At 47.4% G+C, this 26,006-nt stretch overlaps 2 protein-coding genes and 1 non-coding gene across 5 annotated transcripts; 2 read left to right on the top strand and 1 right to left on the bottom strand.

Annotated features, from left to right (window-relative positions):
• The first annotated feature begins 1,739 nt into the window (after positions 1–1,739).
• Positions 1,740–9,503, top strand: LOC117042238 (zinc finger protein 420-like). Of its 2 annotated transcripts, none has more exons than XR_004426057.1 (3): positions 1,740–1,820; positions 4,543–4,620; positions 5,769–6,024. XR_004426057.1 is itself a non-coding variant. In XM_033141768.1 (3 exons), exons 1-3 carry the CDS (start codon positions 3,778–3,780, stop codon positions 6,336–6,338), a joined length of 690 nt encoding a protein of 229 aa, XP_032997659.1. In that variant the 5' UTR covers positions 3,568–3,777; the 3' UTR covers positions 6,339–9,503. The 2 variants fall into 2 exon arrangements, 1 of the variants encoding a protein (XP_032997659.1); XM_033141768.1 differs by lacking the exon at positions 1,740–1,820 and adding an exon at positions 3,568–3,819 and having other exon boundaries at positions 5,769–9,503.
• Positions 9,504–12,835: 3,332 nt separating this feature from the next.
• Positions 12,836–12,908, bottom strand: TRNAI-GAU. The gene has a single exon. It is a non-coding gene; the product is annotated as a tRNA-Ile (tRNA).
• A 5,738-nt stretch (positions 12,909–18,646) lies between these two features.
• Positions 18,647–22,886, top strand: LOC117042195 (zinc finger protein OZF-like). 2 transcript variants are annotated; one of them, XM_033141715.1, is made up of 2 exons: positions 18,647–19,033; positions 21,089–22,886. In XM_033141715.1, exons 1-2 carry the CDS (start codon positions 18,681–18,683, stop codon positions 22,110–22,112), a joined length of 1,377 nt encoding a protein of 458 aa, XP_032997606.1. In that variant the 5' UTR covers positions 18,647–18,680; the 3' UTR covers positions 22,113–22,886. The 2 variants fall into 2 exon arrangements, with proteins under 2 accessions (XP_032997606.1, XP_032997604.1); XM_033141713.1 differs by having other exon boundaries at positions 18,647–20,391; positions 21,103–22,878.
• Positions 22,887–26,006: the final 3,120 nt, after the last annotated feature.

Here is a 26,006-nt window from a genome sequence, read left to right as displayed (position 1 = left end):
CTCCTCCAGCACCATAATTCAAAAGCATCCATTCTTCGGCGACCAGTCTTCTTTATGGTCCAGCTCTCACTTCCGTACATTACTACTGGGAAAACCATAGCTTTAACTATACGGACCTTTGTCGGCAAGGTGATGTCTCTGCTTTTTAAGATGCTGTCTAGGTTTGTCATTGCTTTTCTCCCAAGAAGCAGGCGTCTTCTAATTTCGTGACTGCTGTCACCATCTGCAGTGATCGTGGAGCCCAAGAAAGTAAAGTCTCTCACTGCCTCCATTTCTTCCCCTTCTATTTGCCAGGAGATTTGATTGTGATGCCTGTTGCCCTGACTGATTTGTTGAGGTTGATGGGACCAGTGGCCATGATCTTAGTTTTGTTGATGTTGAGCTTCAGACCATATTTTGCGCTCTCCCTCTTTAACCTCATTAAAAGGTTCTTTAATTCCTCCTCACTTTCTGCCATCAAGGTATATCATCAGACATATCTGAGGTGTTGATTAATTTCTCCGGCAATCTTAATTCCAGTTTGGGATTCATCCAGTCCAGCCTTTCCGCTGATGAATTCTAATATAAGTTAAATAAGCAGGGAGACAATATACAGGCCTGTCGTACTCCTTTCCCAATTTGAACCAATAGTTTGTTCCATACCAAATTTTTTGATATAACTGTAAAACTACTCTGAGAATTCATTATTCAAAAAAAAAAGAAAGAAAAGAAACCTTTATCTGGTTGTAAAGATTAAGATTATACCACCCAAGAATGAGTCTTTCTGCAAAAAAGATTTAAATCAAGTCTTACTGACTAACGATTTGATTTTAAATCAAATAAACCCTGCTCCATATAAAGGATGAAATTCTTCCCCTCCTCTGTCTCTCCCCTGCAGGGACCACACTTGCGAACTACATCCTTCGTTGCAGTGCAGCCCAGTTTCTGCCTGCTTATCCTTCCACAGCAGCGCAATGGCGTCAGAGGCAATGGGTCTCTTTTAGGGGTGGGGAGTACAAGAGGGGACAAGCAGGACCCAAGGTAGGAAAGAACATCAGGACGGGGAAGGGGCATCTCTTCTTGGTAGACAATAAACTTGACATGATCACAGTGTGAGCAGCAGCTAAAAAAGCCATGCAATTCTGGGCTGCATCAATAGGAGTATGCATCTAGACAAGGGAAGTAATCTAGACCACTGTATTCCGCTCTGGTCAGACCTCACCGGAATACTGTGTCCAGTTCTGGCACCACAGTTCAGAAGGTACTGACAAGCTGGTAACATGTCCAGAGGAGGGCACCAAAATGGTCAAGGCGTGGAAACTATGCCTTATTGGAACGGCTTAGGGAATGGGTATGTTAGCCTGGAGAAGAGAGGTTAAGGGTGATATGATAGCCATGCCAAATATATAAAAGATGTCATATAGAGGAGGGTGAAAGGTTGTTTTCTGTGCTCGCAGAAGCGGACACGCGGCAATGGATCAACTACAAGAAGAAGATTCCACCTAAAATTAGGAAGAACTTCCTGACAGAAAGAGCTGTTTAGACAATGAATTTGCTGCCAAGGAGTGTGGTGGATTCTCCTTCTTTGGAGTGTCTTTAAGCGAGGCTTGACAGCCATCTGTCAGGAATGCTTTGATGGTGTTTCCTGCTTGGCAGGGGTTGGACTAGATGGCCCTTGTGGTCCCTTCCAACTCTATGATTCTATGATTCTTCTTCCAGGTTTGGTCACCTTGAGGAGGTGGCCATCGTTTCACGGAGGAGGAGTGTGCTTGCTGGATCCAAGCCAAGAGCTCTGAACAGGGAGGTCATGGAGGAGATTTACAAGACAGTGACCTCTCTGGGTAAGAAACATATTTCTGCGTGCAGTGCAGGATAACTGGTCCATCCAGTGACCCATCCCGTGTCCCCTTCACGGAGTATCCTGTTCATCCCAGAAAAAGTTGTGGGGAAGCCGGCAAGCAGGATCTTAGCATTAAGAACACCTTCCCCACCTGTGGTTCCGGCATTCCAGAGAAAACCGATATATTGGTGGAATCTTAAGAGCAAACCGATGAAATCTTCCTCTTTCGCATGTAGCCTCAGATTTATTATAATATTATTACAGTGGTACATCAGAAGTCGAAGGAATATGTCCGGAAGTCCTTCGGCTTCCAAAACGTTCTGAAGCCCGTCAGATGTTCGGTTTCCAAAAGCATTAGCCCTCTCCTCCATTAGCTCCGTCCATGGGCTCTTAAATCTCAGGGTCAGGGTTTGAGCCCCACATCAGGCAAAAGATTCCTGCATTGCAGGGGGTTGGACTAAATGACCCTCGGGGTCCCTCCCAACTCTACAATTCTGTGAACCCACAAATGTTGCAGTGGCTTGAATCTCTATGGGAAAAACCATTTTTTCCCGTAAGAAAAGTAAGCAGAAATGTCTGTGCGCCTTATGGAGCGAATGTGTGGTCCCTGGAGCCGAATCGCCCGAGTCGGCGCGCGCTGTTGCCCCGCCCTCCCGGGTTGACAGCAGCCTCCCCTTTCCCCTGAAACTGCAGGAAGGTTTATGATTGGCAGGCAGGCAGTTCGCCATTGCCCCGTGCTCCTGGGCTGCTCTTTGGGGGTGGGGGGCGGAGTCACGCCGCCCTGCCGGCAGCCTCCCCTTTCCCCTGAAGCCCCGGGAAGGCTCCTGGTATCTTTGGGGGTGGGGGGCGGAGTCACGCCGCCCTGCCGGCAGCCTCCCCTTTCCCCTGAAGCCCCGGGAAGGCTCCTGGTATCTTTGGGGGTGGGGGGCGGAGTCACGCCGCTCTGCCGGCAGCCTCCCCTTTCCCCTGAAGCCCCGGGAAGGCTCCTGGTATCTTTGGGGGTGGGGGGCGGAGTCAGCCGTTCTGCCGGCAGCCTCCCCTTTCCCCCTGAAGCCCCGGGACTCTCCTGGTATCTTTGGGGGTGGGGGGCGGAGTCACGCCGCTCTGCCGGCAGCCTCCCCTTTCCCCTGAAGCCCCGGACTCTCCTGGTATCTTTGGGGGTGGGGGGCGGAGTCACGCCGCTCTGCCGGCAGCCTCCCCTTTCCCCTGAAGCCCCGGGACTCTCCTGGTATCTTTGGGGGTGGGGGGCGGAGTTACGCCGCTCTGCCGGCAGCCTCCCCTTTCCCCTGAAGCCCCGGGACTCTCCTGGTATCTTTGGGGGTGGGGGGCGGAGTCACGCCGCTCTGCCGGCAGCCTCCCCTTTCCCCTGAAGCCCCGGGACTCTCCTGGTATCTTTGGGGGTGGGGGGCGGAGTCACGCCGCTCTGCCGGCAGCCTCCCCTTTCCCCTGAAGCCCCGGGACTCCTGGTATCTTTGGGGGTGGGGGGCGGAGTCATGCCGCTCTGCCGGCAGCCTCCCCTTTCCCCTGAAGCCCCGGGACTCTCCTGGTATCTTTGGGGGTGGGGGGCGGCGTTATGTCGCTCTGCCGGCAGCCTCCCCTTTCCCCTGAAGCCCCGGGAAGGCTCCTAGTATCTTTGGGGGTGGGGGGCGGATTCACGCCGCTCTGCCGGCAGCCGAAGCTCCGGGAAGGCTCCTAGTATCTTTGGGGGTGGGGGGTGGAGTCACGCCGCTCTGCCGGCAGCCGAAGCCCCGGGAAGGCTCCTAGTATCTTTGGGGGTGGGGGGCAGAGTCACGCCGCTCTGCCGGCAGCCTCCCCTTTCCCTTGAAGCCCCGGGAAGGTTTGGGACCCGCGAGCAGGCTGTGCGACGTTCCCTCGTGCTCTCTGGCCTGCTCACTCTGAGGAGGCTTTGCCGAAGGCCTCCCCTTTCCCCTGATGGCTTCGGGGATGATGTCCGGAGGATGGCGAGAAGAGGACCGAGAAGCTGGGCGAAGGGAGAGGAGGTAGGTGCCACGAGTGGAGAGTCATGGTAGAGGGCAAAGCAGAGGCAGAAGCGAAGGGGAGAAATGGCCGGTGTCTCTGAGGAGTTTGGGCAAAAGGGATGGAGAGGAGGAGGATGGAAAAGGGGGCTGTGCTGCTTGGGGAGGGGGAGAAAAAGGCGGGGAGAGGGAAAGCCTCCCAAGCATCTGCGGGACGAGAGTGATCCCTGCAGAGGCTTAGGATGGAAGCTGCGCCCCGCCAACCATATGGCTGGGGCGCGTGCAGCTTCCCTCCCAAGCCTCTGCGCGGATTGCTTTCCTCCCGAGGAGGCTGTGATTCAGAATATTTTTTTTCCTTGTTTTCCTGCTCTAAAAACTATGTGCGTCTTATGGTCAGGTGCTGTCTCATTGCATGATGGTACTTTATATCTCAAATTGTAAATTTGAAGTACCCCGCAGCCTTGGTTTGCTGGGATGAGGAAGAAGGACTGGCTTCCAGGGGCTGGTTTTTGCTTTCTGTGTTTTGAGCTGTTGTAGTCCAAATCAAGACAGCTTAGCTCGCTAAGGTTTGCAGCTCCGTCCCTGCAACAGACGTTTCGTGCTGAGCTCCATTTCACGCTGAGCTCTTTTACTAGTCAATAAGGGATCGGAATTATCCTTCTTGGGTTCGAGGTCGTAGACTTGGCTTGACTGGAAATGGCTGGGTGTTTTGTGGTCCGAAGTAACTGCTCTCTCTTTCCTTGAAAGAATCAGACCTCAGTTCGTACTGGGAAGAAAGGCAAGAGCAGCTTCTTCAGGACGACAAAGGAGGGGACACATCAGCAGGTAGGTTGTGTTTTCGCTCAGGAGATTTGAAGGTGTGACAATTTCGATCTGTTTGGAGGACAGATCTACACCTGTTTCTGCACAGCAGAAACCGAGCTGACGGCTAGGTAACTTTTTCAGCTTGATTCCTTCTTTAACATCTGCCACATTAAGGAAGTTAGTCGTATCAGTCTAGTGTACAAGGGTGAGCATTCCAGCACATGGAAAGTACATTTCTTCACAGAACTTAATCAGAAAAGAAGATCAATTAGGTTAATGACATAAAAACCTGATAAAATATCAGAATAACCATTCTAAAAACAATATCATTGATGCAGAGCTGAGTTGTTGTTCAGTCGTTCAGTTGTTTCCGACTCTTCGTGACCTCATGGACCAGAGCACGCCAGGCACCCCTATCCTCCACTGCCTCCCGCAGTTTGGCCAAACTCATGCCAGTCGCTTCGAGAACACTGTCCAACCATCTCATCTTCTGTCGTCCCCTTCTCCTTGTGCCCTCCATCTTTCCCAACATCAGGGTCTTCAGAGCTGAGTAACCCTGTTTAAATCCCAATTACCTGAATCAAATCGGGCAGCGAGCAACAGGTGATACGTTCCTCCCAAATGAAAGAGCGAGAGGTGCTCAGATTTCCCTTTGAATTAGATTTTTATTTGTAAGCTTTATCAATTAAATTATCAAGAAAAACAAGACGTTCTTGCTGAGCGCCTGGCAGATTTCTGTGCTATGTGTCTTTTGACAGCAGCCAAAACCATAATCAAGGAGGAGCGCTTTGTTCCCCGCTTGGTCTCTTTCCCCAGCCTTATTCATGTCTTATCTCTCCAACCCCAACCCCAGTTGCATCAAAGGAAGAAGGCAAAGAGACACACCTGTGCTTAGTGAAGCCAGGTGGGAGATAGAGCAGGAAGGGGCTTGGGTTGTTGTCGTCTTGAGACTGTAGGATATTCAGAAGCTTACCTAAGATTCAGCTGGGCATGGAGAGAAGAAATGGAAGATGCTTAATCATAATAAAAATAATGATGATGATTTTATTTTTGCCCCAGCCACTCTGAAAATGGCAAAATCAGAGAAGCAGAGAACTGGGCTCATTCCATAACAAGATTTCTGCTTGCGGTTTGAGTGACATTTCCTTTTTCTCCCTCCCCTGAAACAGGCAACGGGCCAGAACAAGAAGAATTGTGGGAAGGCATCCGCCGTGGTGTCGTCAGAAAACTCAGAATACGAAGCATCAAAAGAAACCCCAGTTCATGAAAGGAACAAGTCAAAGGAAGCGAAAAAGAAATCCCGCACTTCTCAGGACACTGATGTCCACGAACCCGTCGTCTCAAAGAAAGATCACAAAGAGAACAAATGTACAGAGTGTGGTGAAATATTTAGATATAAATCACAATTAAAAACGCATTACCGAACGCATAGAGAGGTGAAACCATTTAATGCACGGTGTGTGGAAAGAGCTTCAGCCACGGTGGTAGCCTTAGCATGCATCACAGAATCCCACAGGGGACAAACCATTCAAATGTACCGAGTGTGGAAAAAGTTTCACTGGAAGTGGGACCTTTCTAAGCATCAGAGAATCCACACAAGGGAGAAACCGTTCAGATGCATGGATTGTGGAAAATGCTTTAGTCAGAGCGCTCACCTTACTTTACACGAAAGAACACATACGGGGGAGAAAACCGTTCAAGTGTATGGAGTGTGGAAAAGGTTTCGCTGGAAGCGGTGACCTTTCCAAGCATCTCAGTATCCACACGAGGGAGAATCCCTTCAAATGCTGGAGTGTGGAAAGTGCTTTACTCAAAGATCTCACCTTGCTTTTCATCAGAGAACATACACAGGGGAGAAACAGTTTAACTCTTTGGAGTGTGGAAAGAGCTCCAGTGGGAGTGGTGAACTTACTCAGCATCAATAGCACACACAGGGGAGAAACAGTTTCAGTGTCCGGAGTGTGGAAAGAGTTTCAGTAGGGGGGGCGGCCTTACCAAGCACCAGAGAATCCACACGAGGGAAAACCGTCCTATGCAAGGTGTGTGGGAAACGCTTTAGCGAGAACGCTCACTTTGTTTACATCAAAGAACGCACACAGGGGAGAAGCCGTTTAAATGCACGGATTGCGGAAAAAGCTTCTGTGGGGTCGGTGACCTTACTAAGCATCGGAGAATCCACACAAGGAGAAAACCGTTCCTATGCAAGGAGTGTGGAAAGAGCTTTAGTCAAAGTGCTCACCTTACTTTACATCAAAGACCGCACACAGGGGAGAAGCCGTTTAAATGTGCAGAGTGTGGAAAGAGCTTCAGTGGGAAAGTGACCTTACTAAGCACAAAAGAATACACACAAAGAAGAAATCATAAAATCACAGAACCACCTCTCTCTCTATCTCGGGCTGCAGCTCCTTCCTTACATTATTTATTCTGTTGTCACCAGGTTTGGTACTGCTTCCTTTGGGGTGAAGACGGAGGCAAAGTTGGTTTTGAGTGGTTCTGCCTTCCGTTTCGTCACTCAATAGTGTTTCCTCAGTCTTCTCCACAGAGAGGACCTTGAACTTGCTTGTTCTTCCTCTTGCTTTGAACATAGCTGAAGAAAACTTTATTTTGTTAAGCTCTCTTGCAAGCCTGAGCTTTTGACATTCACCCTGCAACTTTCATTTCTTATACATGCCTTTGTTAATTCTCAGCTGATCTCCGTACCACTTTCTTTAGCTGCCGTACCACTTTCTTTAGCTGCCTCCCACATTTCTGTCTTGTTTGGATTGTCTGCATTTGTGCATTCAGTATTTCACCTTTAAGAAACTCCCATCCACTTTCGACTCCCTTCCTCTTGGGAGTATTTCTGACCGTGGGAGCTCCTTAAGCTTTTTTGAAATTGGCCTTCTTAAAAGTCCAGAGTGCATGCTGACTACGCTCAGCTTTTCCTTGCTGTGTATCGTGAAACCCAGAGGACATGATCACTTCCTCCCAAGTTTCCCAGTACTTCGACCAGTTCCTCTCTGTTGGTGAGCAACGGGTCCAAGATAAAATATCTCTTTGCTGCTCCTTCCATCTTCTGGGAAATGAAATAGTCAGCAAGGCAATGGGTGAATTTACTGGACCTTACATTCTTGGAAGAATTTCAGTTCCAACAGAGTTTGGGATAGCTCAAGTCTCCGATGACTACTATATCTACTTTTTAATGTGGGTCATCTGCTCTCCAAAGGCATCATCCAAATTTTCAGTCTGGCTTAGGAATCTATACCAGACCAGCACCCCAGTAAGGTCACTGTTGTTTCTCTCAATATACAGTTGCAATTGAAATTATTCAGGCCTCCATTGCAAAACGGGTTCATTATCAAAATTTACAGACTTTCAGCTGTTTGCAATGAGCAAATCAAAAGAAAAGCAATTGAAAAAACTCAACACAACGGATGCTTCCAGTGGTTCCCCCTAAATTCCGCTGGCATGCAATTACACTGGCTTATCCAGTCTCACTATATTCAAACACTTCATGCCAAGAATCTTTAGTACTTAGTAGAGCAGCTTTTGCCTCTATGAGTTTTTCTGTTGAGTTCAAGTCAGGTGACTGTGATGGCCACCTTCCAGGACTTCTGCAACCAAAGTCTTGGTGGGTTTTTGCTTAAGCCTAACCCTTCCTTGCACGGCCAGTGGTTTATTTGCAGTATTTTCCTCTCTCCCTGGGCCACAACCCTCAACAAGAAGAAATGATGGAACACACCACCTGTGCCCCAAAGCCCTTCAGCTTCCTGCCCAGAGTCCCTGTTAGATGTTGAAGGATGTGTGTGGCGGTATTGTGAATCAGAAGGGAACCGATAGTTGACCAGCGGGCTTTATAAGACTTGGCAACTTCTCTGCAAAATCTTGAATTTATGCACCTGGAAGACAACACACCTCCCGGGACACTGTTTCCTCCGCGCACTGCTGCCTCTCTCCCCCTCAATAGGGAGGCACCTACCACTGCCTCTTTCACCTCTGCGGAGTGGCAGAATTATGTATTCACTGTGGCTGCTCACACATCAAAAACAAGCGGCTTTAATGTTTTTGGACATTTGATGATGTTTCCTGGGATTTTTTTTTGTTTAAAGTTTTAGAATATATGAGTTGTCAGAGCATCCACAATCAGTAGCCTTGGATCTGAAAGGTTTAGATCCAGAATGAAAAACGACTCCTCTAAGTCAATCTTCTCCTCTGGTATGTGTGGCAGAAATCATTCTGGCACTACCTTTGGGGTGCCACCTTGGTGCATTCTGAGGTCAGCAACTGCTGTCCTAGCTCCTCTGGTCCAGAAACTGTGGTGTCTGAGGTGAGGCTGTGGAATTTATTTTGCATCTCAAATGACTCGGCCTGACTCCTGACAGACCTCCTCCTGTGCCACATACCTCCAGGCATCTTGTCTCCTGCAGTGGGTGATCTTCCACCTCTGTAGGGGCACCTATCCGAGTTGGTGTTACAGCGCAGCCCACTTAGCTCTGTCAAGGGACCCACATCATCCCCCCAAAGCTCAAAGTCTGGCAACAACGTGGGCCTCAAGTCGCTGTACCTTCTCTTCCAGCAAGGCAACCAATTTGCGCTTGTGACAGGTGTGCTTTTGCACATTCTCCGGCAGGAAGATGAACGTGGCACAGTGTGGCAAGTCCTTTCAACAGATCCCTCACCTTCCTATGCCCCGTGTACATTCTGAGGGAGTACTGCAAGTCTCGCCCTCAAATCCTCCACCAAACATTCCTGTTCACAAGTTCCCGGAAGCTGCAATAGGGCTAAGTATATCTGCTGGTGGTTTCTAACTCCGTCCCTCAACTTCCTGTTCGGTGTGGCTTCCTCTCAGCAGTAGCTTTTCCCCTCCGACCATGGGCTTAGCAGAGCACACAGCCAAAAACCGGCTCACCATCATGCCTCCAAACAGCCACCTGTTCATTTTTTGTTTACATATTTTATTAAAGATCTCTTGGTTTACAAAAGTATGTGCAATGTCTTCCACCCCCCCCCCCAAAAGATACATTTTTCTACAAATCAGTTACAGGTAGGTAGCCGTGTGGTCTGCCATAGTCAACAACAAAATAAAATAAAAAAATCCTTCCAGTAGCACCTTAGAGACCAACTAAGTTTGTTCTTGTATGAGCTTTCGTGTGCATGCACGCTTCTTCAGATACCAAAAGTGTGGTATTGCGTCCATCAAGAGGGGTCCATGTGGAGTCCCTTTTTGTGTAACATTTTTCAGTGGTACTTGGTGGTCAGTGTTCTGTTCATTAATGTGTTGGGAGGGTGGTGGTTGTTCCCCAGTAGGTTGAGAGGTGTTGTGTTGTGCAGATGTTGTTAGTTCTACTTGTCTTGTTCTTGTGTGTCTGAAAGTACTCCAGGCGTAAACAGCGGAAAAATGCTTCCAAGTCCTGGCAGAACAGCTTCCGGTCATGTGGCCAACATGACTAAGCTGCTTCTGGTGAACCAGAGCAGCGCACGGAAACGCCATTTACCTTCCCGCCGGGGCGGTACCTATTTATCTACTTGCACTTTGACGTGCTTTCGAACTGCTAGGTGGGCAGCAGCTGGGACCGAGCAACGAGAGCTCACCCCGTCGCAGGGATTCGAACTGCCGACCTTCTGATTGGCAAGCCCTAGGCTCTGTGGTTTAACCCACAAACACCACCCTCTATGGTAGGAGGTGGTAGGCTATGGTAGGAGGCTGTAACTTAATGGTCAGTGGTCCCTTTACCTTACCATACCTTAAGCTCCCTTAGCAAACTACAGTTCCCAGGGTTCCTTGGGAGATGCCAGGACAGCTAAAGTGATTCTATGATTCTATGAATGAGAGGTGGGATACAACTGTACAGTATTTTACAATATGTTGTTGTTTAGTTGTTTAGTCGTGTCCGACTTCATGACCCCATGGACCAGAGCACGCCAGGCACTCCTGTCTTCCACTTCCTCCCGCAGTTTGGTCAGACTCATGCTAGTCGCTTCGAGAACACTGTCCAACCATCTCGTCCTCTGTCGTCCCCTTCTCCTTGCGCCCTCCATCTTTCCCAACATCAGGGTCTTTTCTAGGGAGTCTTCTCTTCTCATGAGGTGGCCAAAGTATTGGAGCCTCAGCTTCAGGACCTGTCCTTCCAGTGAGCACTCAGGGCTGATTTCCTTCAGATACGAAGTGTGCATGCACACGAAAGCTCATACCAAGAACAAACTTAGTTGGTCTCTAAGGTGCTACTGGAAGGAATTTTTTTATTTTTTATTTTGTTTTGACTATGGCAGACCAACACGGCTACCTTCCTGTTCCTTGAGAACGGATAGGTTTGATCTTCTTGCAGTCCATGGGACTCTCAAGAATCTCCTCCAGCACCATAATTCAAAAGCATCAATTCTTTGGCCATCAGCCTTCTTTATGGTCCAGCTCTCACTTCCGTACATTACTGCTGGGAAAACCATAGCTTTAACTATACGGACCTTTGTCGGCAAGGTGATGTCTTTGCTTTTTAAGATGCTGTCTAGGTTTTGTCATTGCTTTTCTCCCAAGAAGCAGGCATCCTCTAATTTCATGACTGCTGTCACCATATTCTACAATATACAAAAGTCAAAATGCTAAAACAGATTAAAACTGCCCCATTCTAAGCACCTAGGAAGGCTGATAATGCCAAGGTTGCAGGTTCGATCCCCGTAAGGGACAGCTGTGGATACCTAGGGAGGGTGGTCTTTTCGCCGTCCTTTTGTTTTTTTCTCGTTGGGGGTGGGGGGTGGGAAGAGCTTGTCCTCTCACCCAGTTCAACTACGGCCATTTCCCTCTGCAACATGTCTCGTGCTGCCCTCCTCCCGTGCAAGAAACTGGAGAGGGGTCGTCAAACAATTTTGTGCAATGCGAAAGAAATAAGAATTGTGCAATGCAAAAAAAATGTTGCGCAATGCAAAACTTGCAAGTTTTTAGCTGCATCTTCATTGCATGGATCAGATCCCCCATCCCACCTCCTCCCCACCCCCGATTATCACCACCCCCCTAAAAAAATCTGCGCCTTCACCTCTTTGTCCTCCCCAGGAACCAGCCTCCCCTTCAGTCCAAGGGATCTGACCTCGCGGGTTTCCCCTACCAGGAAAAAGAGTGGAGGGGTATCCTCTGAAGTCTCTCCTCCCCACTTTAGAGACCCCTCCCCTACTCTTCCCTGCCGCCCCCCACCCCGCTTGGAAACTGCCTTCGAGCAGCGCTCCCTGCAGCTTTGGAAGCCGTGGCAGCGACACTTCGGGTTCCTTTTCGAACGCGGCGGCCCATAGAGCTACGAAGCACAAGAGCCGCCCCTCCCAGCTTGTGATCTGCGGATGGGAGCAGACAGTGGTGGCGCCACCGGTTTCTGCTCGCAGGGAGAGGGAGATCTCACCCCCTCCGTGCAATGACCTCCGGCTACTAGAGAGGCAGGGGGTGGAGAGGCGATTGGGGGGGGGCAACCCGCTTTCCCCGGAAGAGAAGCAGGCCTGGAGAGGAGCAGGAAGAAAGGGAAAGAGTTGCAACACATTTGGGGGTAATTTGCATTGCTGGGGGGTGGGGAGGGGGTTGGGGCTGGGGGGCGAGAATGGGAGGAAAAGCAGGAAGGAGCGCCCACCCTCCCCCTGGGACGTTGATCCAGGCCATCCAGCTGCAAAGTGTGGTCTCTCCACCCCACCCAGAGGAGCCAGGTCCTAGGAGCGGGAGGGAGGTCCCTTCGATGCCCCCCATAAAATATTTGAGGTGACTGCTACCACCACCCCAAGTTGATGGGCATTCCCATTCAAATGGTGTGTGTGTGTGTGCGCGTGTCGTGTCATGTGATTGATTGTGCAAAGTGGGGCTTCCCTGCTCCTCCTATATATATTATAATTTCACTTTTACGAGTTTCCACCTTTACATTCACCAGCGGAAAACAATACACGATCAACTTCCCACCCCGCCCTTCCATGGTTCATTCTAGTTACAGGTGGGTAGCCGTGTTGGTCTGCCATAGTCAAAACAAAATAAAAAAATTCCTTCCATTAGCACCTTAGGAATTTTTTTATTTTATTTTGTTTTGACTATGGCTCATTCTAGTTATCCTCCGTTGCTGCCTGCATACTGTATTCTAGTTGTTCCATAGCCATTCCTTCCTGCCCCGCAAATATTTTATTCAAGTTGGCACCCCCGACATTACAAAAACCCCTTCCGTAGAATTGTAGGCTAGGAAAGGACCCAGAGGGTCTTTTGGTGCCAATCGCCTGCAATGCAGGAATATGCAGCTGTCCCAGCCCGGGCCGGGATCGAACCTGCAACCTTGGTGTTATCAGCACCACGCTCTCACCAACTGAGCTATCCAGGCAGAGAGCAACCCAGTCTCCTCTGGGGGGCTGAAAGCATTTTGCTGTCTGACACGAACAAGAAAATGGCACTCACCCCCAGCCTATGGAAGCTGACTGGGCTATTGAACAGTCACCAGGTGATAACAGTCTTTAACCCCCACCTAAACACTTGTTGTTGTTGTTGTTCAGTCGTTCAGTCGTGTCCGACTCTTCGTGACCCCATGGACCAGAGCACGCCAGGCACGCCTATCCTTCACTGCCTCTCGCAGTTTGGTCAGACTCATGTTAGTAGCTTCGAGAACACTGTCCAACCATCTCATCCTCTGCCGTCCCCTTCTCCTTGTGCCCTCCATCTTTCCCAACATCAGGGTCTTTTCCAGGGAGTCTTCTCTTCTCATGAGGTGGCCAAAGTACTGGAGCCTCAACTTCAGGATCTGTCCTTCTAGTGAGCACTCAGGGCCGATTTCCTTGAGAACGGATAGGTTTGATCTTCTTGCAGTCCATGGGACTCTCAAGAGTCTCCTCCAGCACCATAATTCAAAAGCATCAATTCTTCGGCGATCAGCCTTCTTTATGGTCCAGCTCTCACTTCCGTACATTACTACTGGGAAAACCATAGCTTTAACTATACGGACCTTTGTCGGCAAGGTGATGTCTTTGCTTTTTAAGATGCTGTCTAGGTTTGTCATTGCTTTTCTCCCAAGAAGCAGGCATCTTCTAATTTCGTGACTGCTGTCACCATCTGCAGTGATCATGGAACCCAAGAAAGTGAAATCTCTCACTGCCTCCATTTCTTCCCCTTCTATTTGCCAGGAGGTGATGGGACCACCTATACACACCCTCTTCTTAATCCGTGTTTGAACAGAGGGGTGGATTCTGGGACTTCCAAATGTCCTTGCATTTGGTGCAGGGATATGAAATGGATTAGGGACTTAAAAGCCTTCTAAATAGTCTCAAGGCTGGGTGAATCCTCTTGGGAGTTGTTGGAGGGGGAGATCAAAGCCTCCACATTTTTTGGGAGGGGGAATCTGGACTCTCTTGCAGGATTGGCTCAGCTCAGGCATGCTGAGGGTCTTTCTCTGCTGGGGCTGCCAGCCTGATTCTCGTCCGCCCTCCTCCCCTGCCTTGAAAACATCCAGATTGACAGGGGGAACCTCTTAGCGTTAAAGGGGTTCTAAAGCCCACCACTTGGGCAGTGCTCACACAACAACTCTGTAAGGTGGGCCAGGATGATAGGGAGAGTAAAATGTAGAGGACAGGATCACACTTCAAAATGACCTTAACAGATTAGACAACTGGGCCAAAGCAAACAAGATGAATTTTAACAAGGAGAAATGTAAAGTGCTACACTTGGGCAAAAAAATGAAAGGCACAAATACAGGATGGGTGACACCTGGCTTGAGAGCAGTACATGTGAAAAGGATCTAGGAGTCTTGGTAGACCATAAACTTGACATGAGTCAACAGTGTGATGCAGCACCTAAAAAAGCCAATGCAATTCTGGGCTGCATCAATAGGAGTATAGCATCTAGATCAAGGGAAGTAATAGTACCACTATATTCCGCTCTGGTCAGACCTCACCTGGAATACTGTGTCCAGTTCTGGGCACCACAGTTCAAGAAGGATACTGACAAGCTGAAACGTGTCCAGAGGAGGGCAATCAAAATGGTCAAAGGCCTGGAAACGATGCCTTATGAGGAACGGCTTAGGGAGCTGGGTATGTTTAGCCTGGAGAAGAGAAGGTTAAGGGGTGATATGATAGCCATGTTCAAATATATCAAAGGATGTAATCTAGAGGAGGGAGAAAGGTTGTTTTCTGCTGCTCCAGAGAAGCGGACACAGAGCAATGGATTCAAACTACAAGAAAGAAGATTCCACCTAAACATTAGGAAGAACTTCCTGACAGTAAGAGCTGTTTGACAGTGGAATTTGCTGCCAAGGAGTGTGGTGGAGTCTCCTTTGGAGGTCTTTAAGCGGAGGCTTGACAGCCATCTGTCAGGAATGCTTTGATGGTGTTTCCTGCTTGGCAGGGGGTTGGACTGGATGGCCCTTGGGGTCTCTTCCAACTCTAGGATTCTATGAGGTTGGAGGATGGATGGCGGCTAACAGATTGAGGTTGAATCCTGACAAGACCAATGTACTGTTTGTGGGGGACGGGGTGGGCAGGTGTGGGGGACTTCCTGGTCCTGAGTGGGGTAACCATGCCTCTGAAGGACCAGGTGTGCACCCTGGGAGTCATTTTGGACTCACAGCTCTCCATGGAGGTGCAGGTCAAAATCTGTGTCCAGGGCAGCTGTTTACCAGCTCCATCTAGTATGCAGGTTGAGACCCTACCTGCCCACAGACTGTGTCCACAGAGTGGTGCATGCCCTGGTTATCTCCCGCTTGGACTACTGCAATGCTCTCTACGTGGGGCTACCTTTGAAGGTGGCTTGGAAACTACAACTAATCTAGAATGTGGCAATTAGACTAGTGACTGGGAGTGGCCGCCAGAACCATACAACACCAGTCCTGAAAGACCTACATTGGCTCCCAGTACGTTTCCGAGCACAATTCAAAGTGTTGGTGCTGACCTTTAAAGCCCTAAACGGCCCTGTAGACCTGAAGGAGCATCTCCACCCCCCATCGTTCAGCCCAGACACTGAGGTCCAGCGCCGAGGGTCTTCTGCTGGTTCCCTTACTGTGAGAAGTGAGGTTGCAGGGAACCAGGCAGAGGACCCGTGGAACACCCTCCCATCAGATGTCAAGGGAATAAACAACTATCTTACTTTTAGAAGGCATCAATGCAGCCCTGTTTAGGGAAATTTTTAATGTCTAATGTTTTACCATTTTTATGTGTTGTAACCGGCCACGACTGGCTGGGAAACCCAGCCAGATGGGCAGAGTATTATTATTATTATTATTATTATTATTTATTAACAATAACCTTTCTTTATGTGTCTTTATGGTCTCTAAGGTGCTACTGGAAGGATTTTTTTATTTTTTTATTTTGTTTTGACTATGGCAGACCAACACGGCTACCTACCTGTAACTTTCTTTATGTGTTGTTGTTTATTGTAGAAAATAATAAAATTCTTATAAAAAAAAAGTAACTTTCTTTATGTGTTTTTGAATTTGATCCTAAAACTTTACTAACTTGTGTATCTGGATGAAAATATGCTGAATGTCCCCTACAGGCTGAGACAGCTTATAATACTACAGTGGACACTCGGGTTGCGAACGCGATCCATGCAGGAGGCGCATTCGCAACCCACACCGCTGTGTCTGCGCACGTGCGTGACGCATTCCGTCGCTTCTGCACATGCGCAAAGTGCCGAAACCCAGAAGTAACCCGTTCCGTTACTTCTGGGTTCGGCGCGGTGCGCAACCCGAAATCACACAACCTGAAGCAGCCGAAACTCGAGGTGTGACTGTATAAACCTCCTGTACATACGATGACATGTAACCTGTTCCCTGTCTCTCCTGCAGGCCCTGCAATGGTGCCACTTGAGAGCTGTTCCCTGATTTGAAGTGCATCGCAGCAACACCTGAGTGTCCCAGTTTAGACCTTTTCCTCTACAGTCTCTCCCCCAGGCACCACTGTGGCCTCAGAGACACCCTCTGGACCATCTCTTCTTAGTGGAAAGATGGAAAGAGGAGCCAGGCAGCTCCTTCAGGTAGCGAAAGAGCAACGGGAGCAGGGAGGAGGGAAGAGGCACAGATGGGACAACCCAGCTTCCCTCTGTGTTGAGTGGGGATGATGGGCATCTAAGAGAAGCTCTGTTTTCTTCCTCTTCTTCTTCCAGGCCCTCTTGACCTTTGAGGAGGTGGCCGTGTTTTTCACGGAGGAGGAGTGGGCTCTGCTGGATCCCGGCCAAAGAGCTCTGCACAAGGAAGTCACGGAGGAGAATTATGAGATGGTGGCCTCTCTAGGTAAGGATGCATTTTTTATTCCTCTTGGCTGTTAGACGTTGGAGGCGTGAATTTGCTCTTTGTGTCATTTGTTCTCTTCATTTGGACAAGATTTCAGTTTTTTGAAGGAAGCCTTCTAGTCTCTCGCTGCTTCTTTGTCTCTGCTGATTAACCATCCCAATGTCCTCTTTGCCGTCCTGGTACCTTTCCTGATCTAGAGTATAAAATCAAGTGGAATGATTTACCAACTTCCTTTCACCAGCCTCTTCATTTGGGGGAAGTTTTGTCTTCTGAAATCAAACCATGTTGCATTTCCCTGGTATCGACCATTTACACGTGCATTTCAAGTAATTAACCAGTCTTCTTTTATTCTTCTTGTGCGTGTGAACTTCTTATGGGCATAACGTTATGGGGTAAATAAAGGTAAAGGGACCCCTGACCATTAGGTCTAGTCATGTCCGACTCTGGGGTTGCGGCGCTCATCTCGCGTTAATGGCCGAGGGAGCCAGCGTACAGCTTCCGGGTCATGTGGCCAGCATGACTAAGCCACTTCTGGCGAACCAGAGCAGCGCACGGAAACTCTGTTTACCTTCCCGCCAGAGCGGTCCCTATTTATCTACTTGCACTTTGACGTGCTTTCGAACTGCTAGGTGGGCAGAAGCAGGGACCGAGCAATGGGAGCTCACCCCGTCGCAGGGATTCGAACCGCCGACCTTTTGATCAGCAATCCCTAGGCTCTGTGGTTTAACCCACAGCGCCACCCGCGTCCCTATGGAGTAAATACATAATACATAATACATTATCACTCTCCCCACTCACTTGCTGAACAGCTGTTCAGCGGCTTCCTTTCAACACCACCTTCTCTCTTTGTAAAAAGAAGGCTTCCACTATATCTGAAACTCTTTTGATGTACCATACATTTAAAGAGCAATAGCAGGGACCACACAGGCCTCTCCTAGTCATTCATAGCATCAAAATAATCCCTTTCCTTGGCTTTGAACTCGTAGATACAGATTGATTAGAAATGGCTGGATGTTTTGTGATTAAAGGTATCTATCATTGTCTATTTCCTTGAAAGAATCAGACCTCCGTTCCTGTTGGGAAGAAGGACACAATCCATTTCTCCAGGATCTCAAATAAGGGGTGACCTCAGCAGGTAGGTTGTGGGTAGGTTGTGTTGTGGGTTTCTTTTTCTTCTGGAAAGAGAGGAAGGAGAGGTCTGTTCCCTTTATGTCTTGCTTCTGGATTCCTGTCCACATCTAGTTGGCCCATGTAGGGCTCTTGGAATAGCCCACAGGGACAAATGTGGACCCGAAAGCTTCTCCAGCTAGTCCTTGGGACTCCCCCCCCCCACAAACTACATGACACATATCCCTTGCTAACCTCCGATTCCGCTGGGCATGGAAAGAAGTAGGGGAAGATGCTTGAAAATGTTTAATAATAATAATAATAATTTTTTATTTATTCCCCGCCCATCTGGCTGGGTCTCCCCAGCCACTCTGGGCGGCTTCCAACAGAATGTTAAAATACAATAATCTATTAAACATTAAAAGCTTCCCTAAACAGGGCTGCTTTCAGATGTCTCCTAAAAGTCTGCTAGTTGGTTTTCTCTTTGACATCTGATGGGAGGGTGTTCCACAGGGTGGGGGCCACTACTGAGAAGGCCCTCTGCCTGGTTCCCTGTAATTTGGCTTCTCGCAGGGAGGGAACCGCCAGAAGGCCCTTGGCACTGGACCTCAGTGTCCAAGCAGAATGATGGGTGTGGAGAAAGTCAGAGTAGCAGAGAAATGGGCCAGATTCATAGTGTCTGCTTCTACCTTGCAATTTGAATGACGTTTTCTTTTTCTCCTTCTCTTCCAAAAAGGTAATGGGCAAAACAGGGAGAATAATGGGGAGCCATCCATGGTGTCATCAGAAAATGTAGAGCAAGAAGCATGGAAAGAGACTTTTGTTTATCAAGGGGCACCCCAAAAGCATGTAGGAAACATGTTGAAGAGTGGTGGAATTAAATCCTCGGCTACTGAGGACACCGATGTCCATGTACCCCCGAGTTCACAGGAAGATCACACAGAAAACCCTGGGAAAGCATGTCTAGAACGCAGCAAACTAAATAGTCACCCAACTCAATTTAATATACGTTACAACATCCACACAGGAGAGAAACCACTGAAATGTTTGAAGTGTGGAAAGAGCTTCAGTCATAGTAAAACTCTTGCTCAACATCAAAGAACTCACACAGGGGAGAAACCATTTAAATGCCTAGAGTGTGGGAAGAGCTTCAGTCGCAGTGGAACTCTAACTCAGCATCAAACAACGCACACAGGAGAGAAGCCATTTAAATGCAAAGAGTGTGGAAAGAGCTTCAGTGGCATTAGTAACCTTACTAAGCATCTAAAAACCCACACAGGGAAGAAGCCATATAAATGCAAGGAGTGTGGAAAGAGCTTCACCCATAGGAATACCCTTACTTTACATCAAAGAACCCACACAGGGGAGAAACCGTTCAACTGCATGGAGTGTGGAAAGAACTTCACTCATAAGAATACCCTTACTTTACATCAAAGAACCCACACGGGGGAGAAACCGTTTAAATGTATGGTGTGCGGAAAGAGTTTCAGACATGGTGGAAGCCTTAATTTGCATTACACAACACACACAATGGAGAAACCATTTAAATGCAAGGAGTGTGGAAAGTGCTTTAGTTGGAGAGGTTACCTTTATTCACATCAAAGAACCCATACAGGAGAGAAACCTTACACATGTATCGAGTGTGGAAAGAGCTTTACCCAGAGTGGAAACCTTACTGCACATCAAAGAATCCACACAGGGGAGAAACCATTTAAATGTATGGAGTGTGGAAAGAGCTTTTGTGGGAGAGGTGACCTTACTCAGCATCAAAGAACGCACACCGGGGAGAAACCATTTAAATGTATGGAGTGTGGAAAAAGTTTCAGTAGCAGTGGGTATCTTAATGTACATCAAAGTATACACACAGGGGACAAACCATATGCGTGCATAGAGTGTGGAAAGAGTTTCAGTACAAGTGGAAACCTTAGATTCCATCAACAAACCCACACAGGGGAGAAACCATTTAAATGCATACAGTGTGGAAAGGATTTCAGTCAGAGTGGAAGACTTATTGCGCATCAAATCACCCACACAGGGGAGAAACCATTTAAATGTATGGAGTGTGGAAAGAGCTTTAGCCAGAGAGGAAGCCTTATTGCACATCAAAGAATCCATACTGGAGAGAAGCCATTTAAATGTATGGAGTGTGGAAAGGGATTTAGCCAGAAGGGAAGACTTACTGCACATCAAATAACCCACACAGGGGAGAAACCATTTAAATGTATGGAGTGTGGAAAGAGTTTTAGTCAGAGTGGAAACCTTGCTTCACATCAGATAACGCACACAGGAGCAAAACCTCACAGATGTATGGTGTGTGGAAAGAGTTTCGGTTCAAGACGTAACCTTACTGTTCATGACAGAACCCATACCAGTGAGAAACTACTGAAATGTATGGAGTGTGGAATGACCTTTAGCCAGAGCAGAAGCCTTACTGCACATCAAAGAACCCACACAGGGGAGAAACCATTTAAATGTATGGAGTGTGGTACCCAGTCAGGATAGAGTGTTTTTTATGTATGCCACAACAGCAGCTAGAATCTTATTGGCAAGAACATGGAAAGGCGAAGAGATACCAACGGTGGAAGAATGGCAGATGAAGATGATGGAATATATGGAACTCGCAGAGCTGACCGCCAGAATCCGGGACCAGAGGGAGGAGAAGGTGTCAAGGGATTGGAAGAAATTTAAGGATTATTTAGTCAAAACAGTAAAATTGAATATCTGAGCAGAATTAAATAGAATAGCGGCTTTAGTAGATATATGTTAGATAAAATTGTTGGTAAGATATTTTTTGTGTGAAAAATTTAATTGTTAGGAATCGTGTTAAGATTTGGTGTTAAAGTTAAGATATGATTAAGCAAAGTAAAGTGTATTAAAAATTGAGTTAATGTGAATAGAACAAGATACAAAGCTACCTTGAAGATATATATGATTTTGAAGACAGTGGAGGGAATGGGGGAAGTCCCTCAAAATAGAGAAGATAGTAACAAGAAAAGTAAGAGGATAAATGTTAGTTTAAAGGTTTGTATATGTTTCTTTTTATTGTGATTGTTTGATTATGTTTTTGTATTGTGTTTATGTATTGTATTTTGTATTTTTATATTGTGAATGTTGTTGTTTATGTTATGTTCTCCCTTTGTTTTAATAGAAAATAATAAAATCTTATAAAAAAAAAAAAATAAATGTATGGAGTGTGGAAAGAGCTTCAGTCGCAATTACTATCTTACTTTACATCAAAGAACCCATAGAGGAGAGACACCATATAAATGCATGGAGTGTGGAAAGAGCTTCTGTGATAGGGGAAGTCTGAAATCACATCAAAGAATCCACACTGGGGAGAAACCATTTAAATGCATGGAGTGTGGCAAGAGGTTCCCTAGGAGTAGTGCCCTTACTGTGCACCAAAGAATCCACACAGGGGAGAAACCATTTCAATGCAGAGAGTGTGGAAAGAGCTTCCGTAGGACTAGTGACCTTACTGTGCATCAAAGAACCCATACAGGGGAGACACCCTATAAATGCATGGAGTGTGGAAAGAACTTCTGTGATAGGGGAAGCCTCAAATCACATCAAAGAATCCACACAGGGGAGAAACCGTTTAAATGCATGGAGTGTGGGAAGAACTTTCGTAGGACTTGTGACCTTACTGTGCATCGGAGAATGCACACAGGGGAGAAACCCTTTAAATGCATGGAGTGTGGAAAGAGCTTCAGTCAGGGAAATAGACTTACTTTACATCAAAGAATCCACACGGGAGAGAAACCCTTTAAATGCATGGAATGTGGAAAGAACTTCAGTCAGAGAAGTAAACTCACTTTACATCAAAGAATCCACACAGGGGACAAACCATTTAAGTGCATGGAGTGTGGAAAATGCTTCACTCAGAGGAGTAAACTTACTTTACATCAGAAAATCCACAGAGGAGAAAAACCATTTACATGTGTGGAGTGTGGGAAATGCTTCAGTCAGAGGAGTAATCTTACTTTACATCAAAGAACCCACAGTGGGGAGAAACCATTTAAATGTGTTGAGTGTGGAAAGTGTTTCAGTCAGAGGAGTAATCTTACTTTACATCAAAGAACCCATAACAGGGAGAAACCGTTTAAATGTGTTGAGTGCGGAAAGAGCTTCAGTCAAAGGAGTAATCTTACTTTACATAAAAGAACCCACACAGTGGGAAAATTGCATGAATGTATGGAGTATTGAAAGAGGTTCAGTTGTTCTTACCCTCTTATTTTACATCAAAGAATCCACACTGGGGAGCCATATTTATACATGGTGTTTGGAAAGAACTTCAGTTGGGAAAGGTGACCTTACTAAGCATTAAAGAACCCACACAGGGTAGAAGCCATTTAAATGCATGGCGTGTGGAAAGAACCTCTCTGAGCCTCAGATCCCATCGACCAATCCACACAGGGGAGAAGCTCTTTAAATGTATGGTACATCAAAAGAGTTTCAGATATAGTGGAAGCCTTAACTTCTATCCAAAACCCTTGTTGGGGAGAAATTCATGAGTGTGGAAAGAACCATGATAAGGGAAGTCTCATATCACACCACAAAACCCACACCATGGAGGAAACCCTCTAAGTGAATGGAATAGGAAAAGAGCTGCAATGGGAGCTAATTTTGTATCTTGCATTTTCCTTGATGTTTATCCTGGACACCAGTTTGACCTCGGGTCTAACCTGCCTCCAAGACCAGAGGAGCTTGTTCCCTGGGGTTAACCTCTCTGTTGGCAGCTTCTGTTAAATTAAGACGTCGCTCTGGGAATATAGAAACATTAGATTACAGGAGGGGTAGAATTTAGCTGGGCGAATGCATATACTTAGCTATGGTTAAATTCATAGTTAATTTTAATCCCCTGAGCTAGATTATAGCTTTCAGGTAATGCCCACTTTACCAGATACTTTCATAGATTTAGTTTCACAACTTCTTTCTCCCATTTAACCAATGTGTTGCATAGTGTTATTTTGTGAAGAATGGTAGATGATTGCACCTTAAATAAAATGAATTGCATTCACTTTTATTATGCTGACGATTTTTTAAAAAAACAATTTCCCCAAATGTGATTTCTGCTTCTGATTGTTATCTGGGTCTCCGGTTGACCAGTTTACCCCCCTCAGCCAAACACCTAGGTGTCTATATCAGCTGACTGCATAAGCTGAAATGGGTCACACCAGGCATCACCAGCCATGAAACTGGAAATTTCATCTGGGAGCTGCAATAATTGCAGAGATAAGTTACAGGTAGGTACCTGTGTTGGTCTGCCATAGTCAAAACAAAATAAAATAAAAAATTCCTTCCAGTAGCACCTTAGAGACCAACTAAGTTTGTTCTCGGCAGAGATAAGGTCACTCTTGGACAGTGTTCTCGAAACAACTAACATGAGTTTGGCCAAACTGCGGGAGGCAGTGAAAGATAGGCGTGCCTGGCGTGCTCTGGTCCATGGGGTCACGAAGAGTTGGACACGACTGAACAACAACAAAGGTCACTCTGAGCTTGGTATAAGAGGAGGTACCTGAACCAATGGATCACTGCCTTGTCGTGGCGAAGGGGCTTGAATAACTCAGGGAAGCTATGAGCTATGCCGTGCAGGGCCACCCAAGATGGACAGGTCATAGCGGAGAGTTTAGACTAAATGTGATCCACCTGGAGAAGGAACTGGCAAGCCACTCCAGTATCCCTGCCAAGAAAACTCCATGGACAAATACAATGCTCACTGGAAGGGCAGATCCTGAAGTTGAGGCTCCAATACTTTGGCCACCTCATGAGAAGAGAAGACTCCCTGGAAAAGACCCTGATGTTGGGAAAGATGGAGGGCACAAGGAGAAGGGGACGACAGAGGATGAGATGGTTGGACAATGTTCTTGAAACGACTGGCATTAGTTTGGCTAAACTGCGGGAGGCAGTGGAGGATGGGGTGCCTGGTGTGCTCTGGTCCATGGGGTCACGAAGAGTCGGACACGACTGAACAACAACAACAACAACAACCTGAACCAATATACCCATCTGGTTTCCAAAAGGCCCCAAGCAGGATGAGGATGACTGGAGAGAGAGAATGGGCAGGGAGCAAAATTCACAGGTGTCCCGTCCCCTCCACCCAGCACCAAGGGGGAGAAATGCTCAGTTCTCTGATGGCAAAAGCATGGGTCTTTAGTTCCTAGAGAGGCAAAACGTTTTTGTTGTTCTTTCTGTTGTTTTTTTTAATGGAGGGGGACAGGTAATATTGAAGGTGGAGGGCATCCTCATCAAATTACCGTATTTTTCGCTCCATAAGACACACTTTTTTCCTCCTAAAAAGTAAGAGGAAATGTCTGTGCGTCTTATGGAGCGAATGCATGGTCCCTGGAGCCGAATTGCCTAGGGGCCAAAAGCAGATCGTGCTCTTTTTTTTACAAAGAGAGAAGGGGGTGTAGAAAGGAAGCCGCTGAACAGCTGTTTAGCAAGTGATCGGAGAGAGATAAGACTCCCTTTCCAGCCCCGCCCCCTTGCCCAGGCCTCCATTGTTGAATGCAGAGGGAGGCTGTTTGTTTCCCCAGCGACATGTGACTGGCTGATTAGATTATCTGTCTGGAAACTGTAGAAATGGCTGTAGGACTAGAAGCTGCAGAACTGTGAGTTGAACCTCATAAAAACAGGGCTTTACCTCTTTGAAAAAGAAGCTGCACCACTTTGAGCTGATCCTCAAAAAACAGGGCTTTTCCCTTTGCAAAAAAATGCTGCACCACTTTCAGCTGATCCTCAAAAAGGCAGGGCTTTTCCCTTTGCAAAAAAGCCGCACCACTTTCAGCTGATCCTCAAAAAAGCAGGGCTTTTCCCTTTGCAAAAAAGCTGCACCACTTTCAGCTGATCCTAAAAAAAACCAGGACTTTCCCCCTTTCCTCAAGGTGCGTCTTATGGGGCAAAAAATACGGTGTTGGTAGAAAAACAGGCCCTACTGGAGAGAGAGTGGGCAGGGAGCAAAATTCACAGGGTACAGCGCCCCCCACACACACACACACCAAGCGGAAAAAAATGTCAGTTCTCTGATGGCAAAAACACAAAATTTTGGTTCCTAAAGAGGTAAAACACTTTTGCTGTTCTTTCTGTTGCCAGTCAAGTCCTCCCTGTCGATAGAGGGGGTGGTATGCCAGTGGGGTGGGGGGAACTTGGTGCAGAGGAAAGTTGTGCCCAGTATTTGATCCCACCCCTGAGAGCAGCTAGTGTCCCCAAACAACCACTGCATGGGCAAGGATGATTTGTGAGGAGGGGGCACACTTCCAGTGATGATGGGATTATGAAATCTTGAACTTGCTGAGCAGCAGGGGGGAGGGCCTACGGGTGTTGAAATTAAGCCAGAAAGCAGCATTGCATTTTACAAAATAGGTCTCTGGCTGTTTTGTCAGGTGTGTCATGCTGGCAAATACTGGTCTACTGTGTTCTCTGAACTTTCCATGGCATCTTCTAGCAGTAACAGCCACCCGCATTCATCGGACAGGCAGACAGGCATCCGTCATGACTATAATCACTTTGTTGTTCAGTCATTCAGTCGTGTCCGACTCTTCGTGACCCCATGGACCAGAGCACGCCAGGCACCCCTATCCTCCACTGCCTCCCGCAGTTTGGCCAAACTCATGCCAGTCGCTTCGAGAACACTGTCCAAGCATCTCATCCTCTGTTGTCCCCTTCTCCTTGTGCCCTCCATCTTTCCCAACATCAGGGTCTTTTCCAGGGAGTCTTCTTTTCTCATGAGGTGGCCAAAGTACTGGAGCCTCAACTTCAGGATCTGTCCTTCTAGTGAGCACTCAGGGCTGATTTCTTTGAGAATGGATAGGTTTGATCTTCTTGCAGTCCATGGGACTCTCAAGAGTCTACTCCAGCACCATAATTCAAAAGCATCAATTCTACGGCGATCAGCCTTCTTTATGGTCCAGCTCTCACTTCCGTACATTACTACTGGGAAAACCATAGCATAGCACTAGATTACTAGATTATAATCACTAGATTACTTAAAAATTTAAATCCCTCCAAGGTGAAATGGAGGCCACTGGAACCAAAGACCTCTTCAACTTATTGAGGATGAAGACTGTCTTACTTGACTACAAGTGATTGCCATTGAAG

Source organism: Lacerta agilis, chromosome 2, assembly GCF_009819535.1.
Source record: "Lacerta agilis isolate rLacAgi1 chromosome 2, rLacAgi1.pri, whole genome shotgun sequence".
Classification (NCBI taxonomy): domain Eukaryota; kingdom Metazoa; phylum Chordata; class Lepidosauria; order Squamata; family Lacertidae; genus Lacerta; species Lacerta agilis.
Note: the sequence above shows the minus strand (reverse complement) of the source record. Positions and strands in the feature narration are given on the sequence as shown.

Bases quoted from the DNA above. Each gene is read 5' to 3' on its own strand.
- LOC117042195 (XM_033141713.1), top strand. From the start codon at position 18,681: ATGGTGTCATCAGAAAATGTAGAGCAAGAAGCATGGAAAGAGACTTTT. The intron at 20,392-21,102 runs GTACCCAGTCAG...GTATGGAGTGTG, and splicing joins ATTTAAATGTATGGAGTGTG to GAAAGAGCTTCAGTCGCAAT.
- LOC117042238 (XM_033141768.1), top strand. From the start codon at position 3,778: ATGGCGAGAAGAGGACCGAGAAGCTGGGCGAAGGGAGAGGAG. The intron at 3,820-4,542 runs GTAGGTGCCACG...TTTCCTTGAAAG, and splicing joins GCTGGGCGAAGGGAGAGGAG to AATCAGACCTCAGTTCGTAC. The intron at 4,621-5,768 runs GTAGGTTGTGTT...CCCCTGAAACAG, and splicing joins AGGAGGGGACACATCAGCAG to GCAACGGGCCAGAACAAGAA.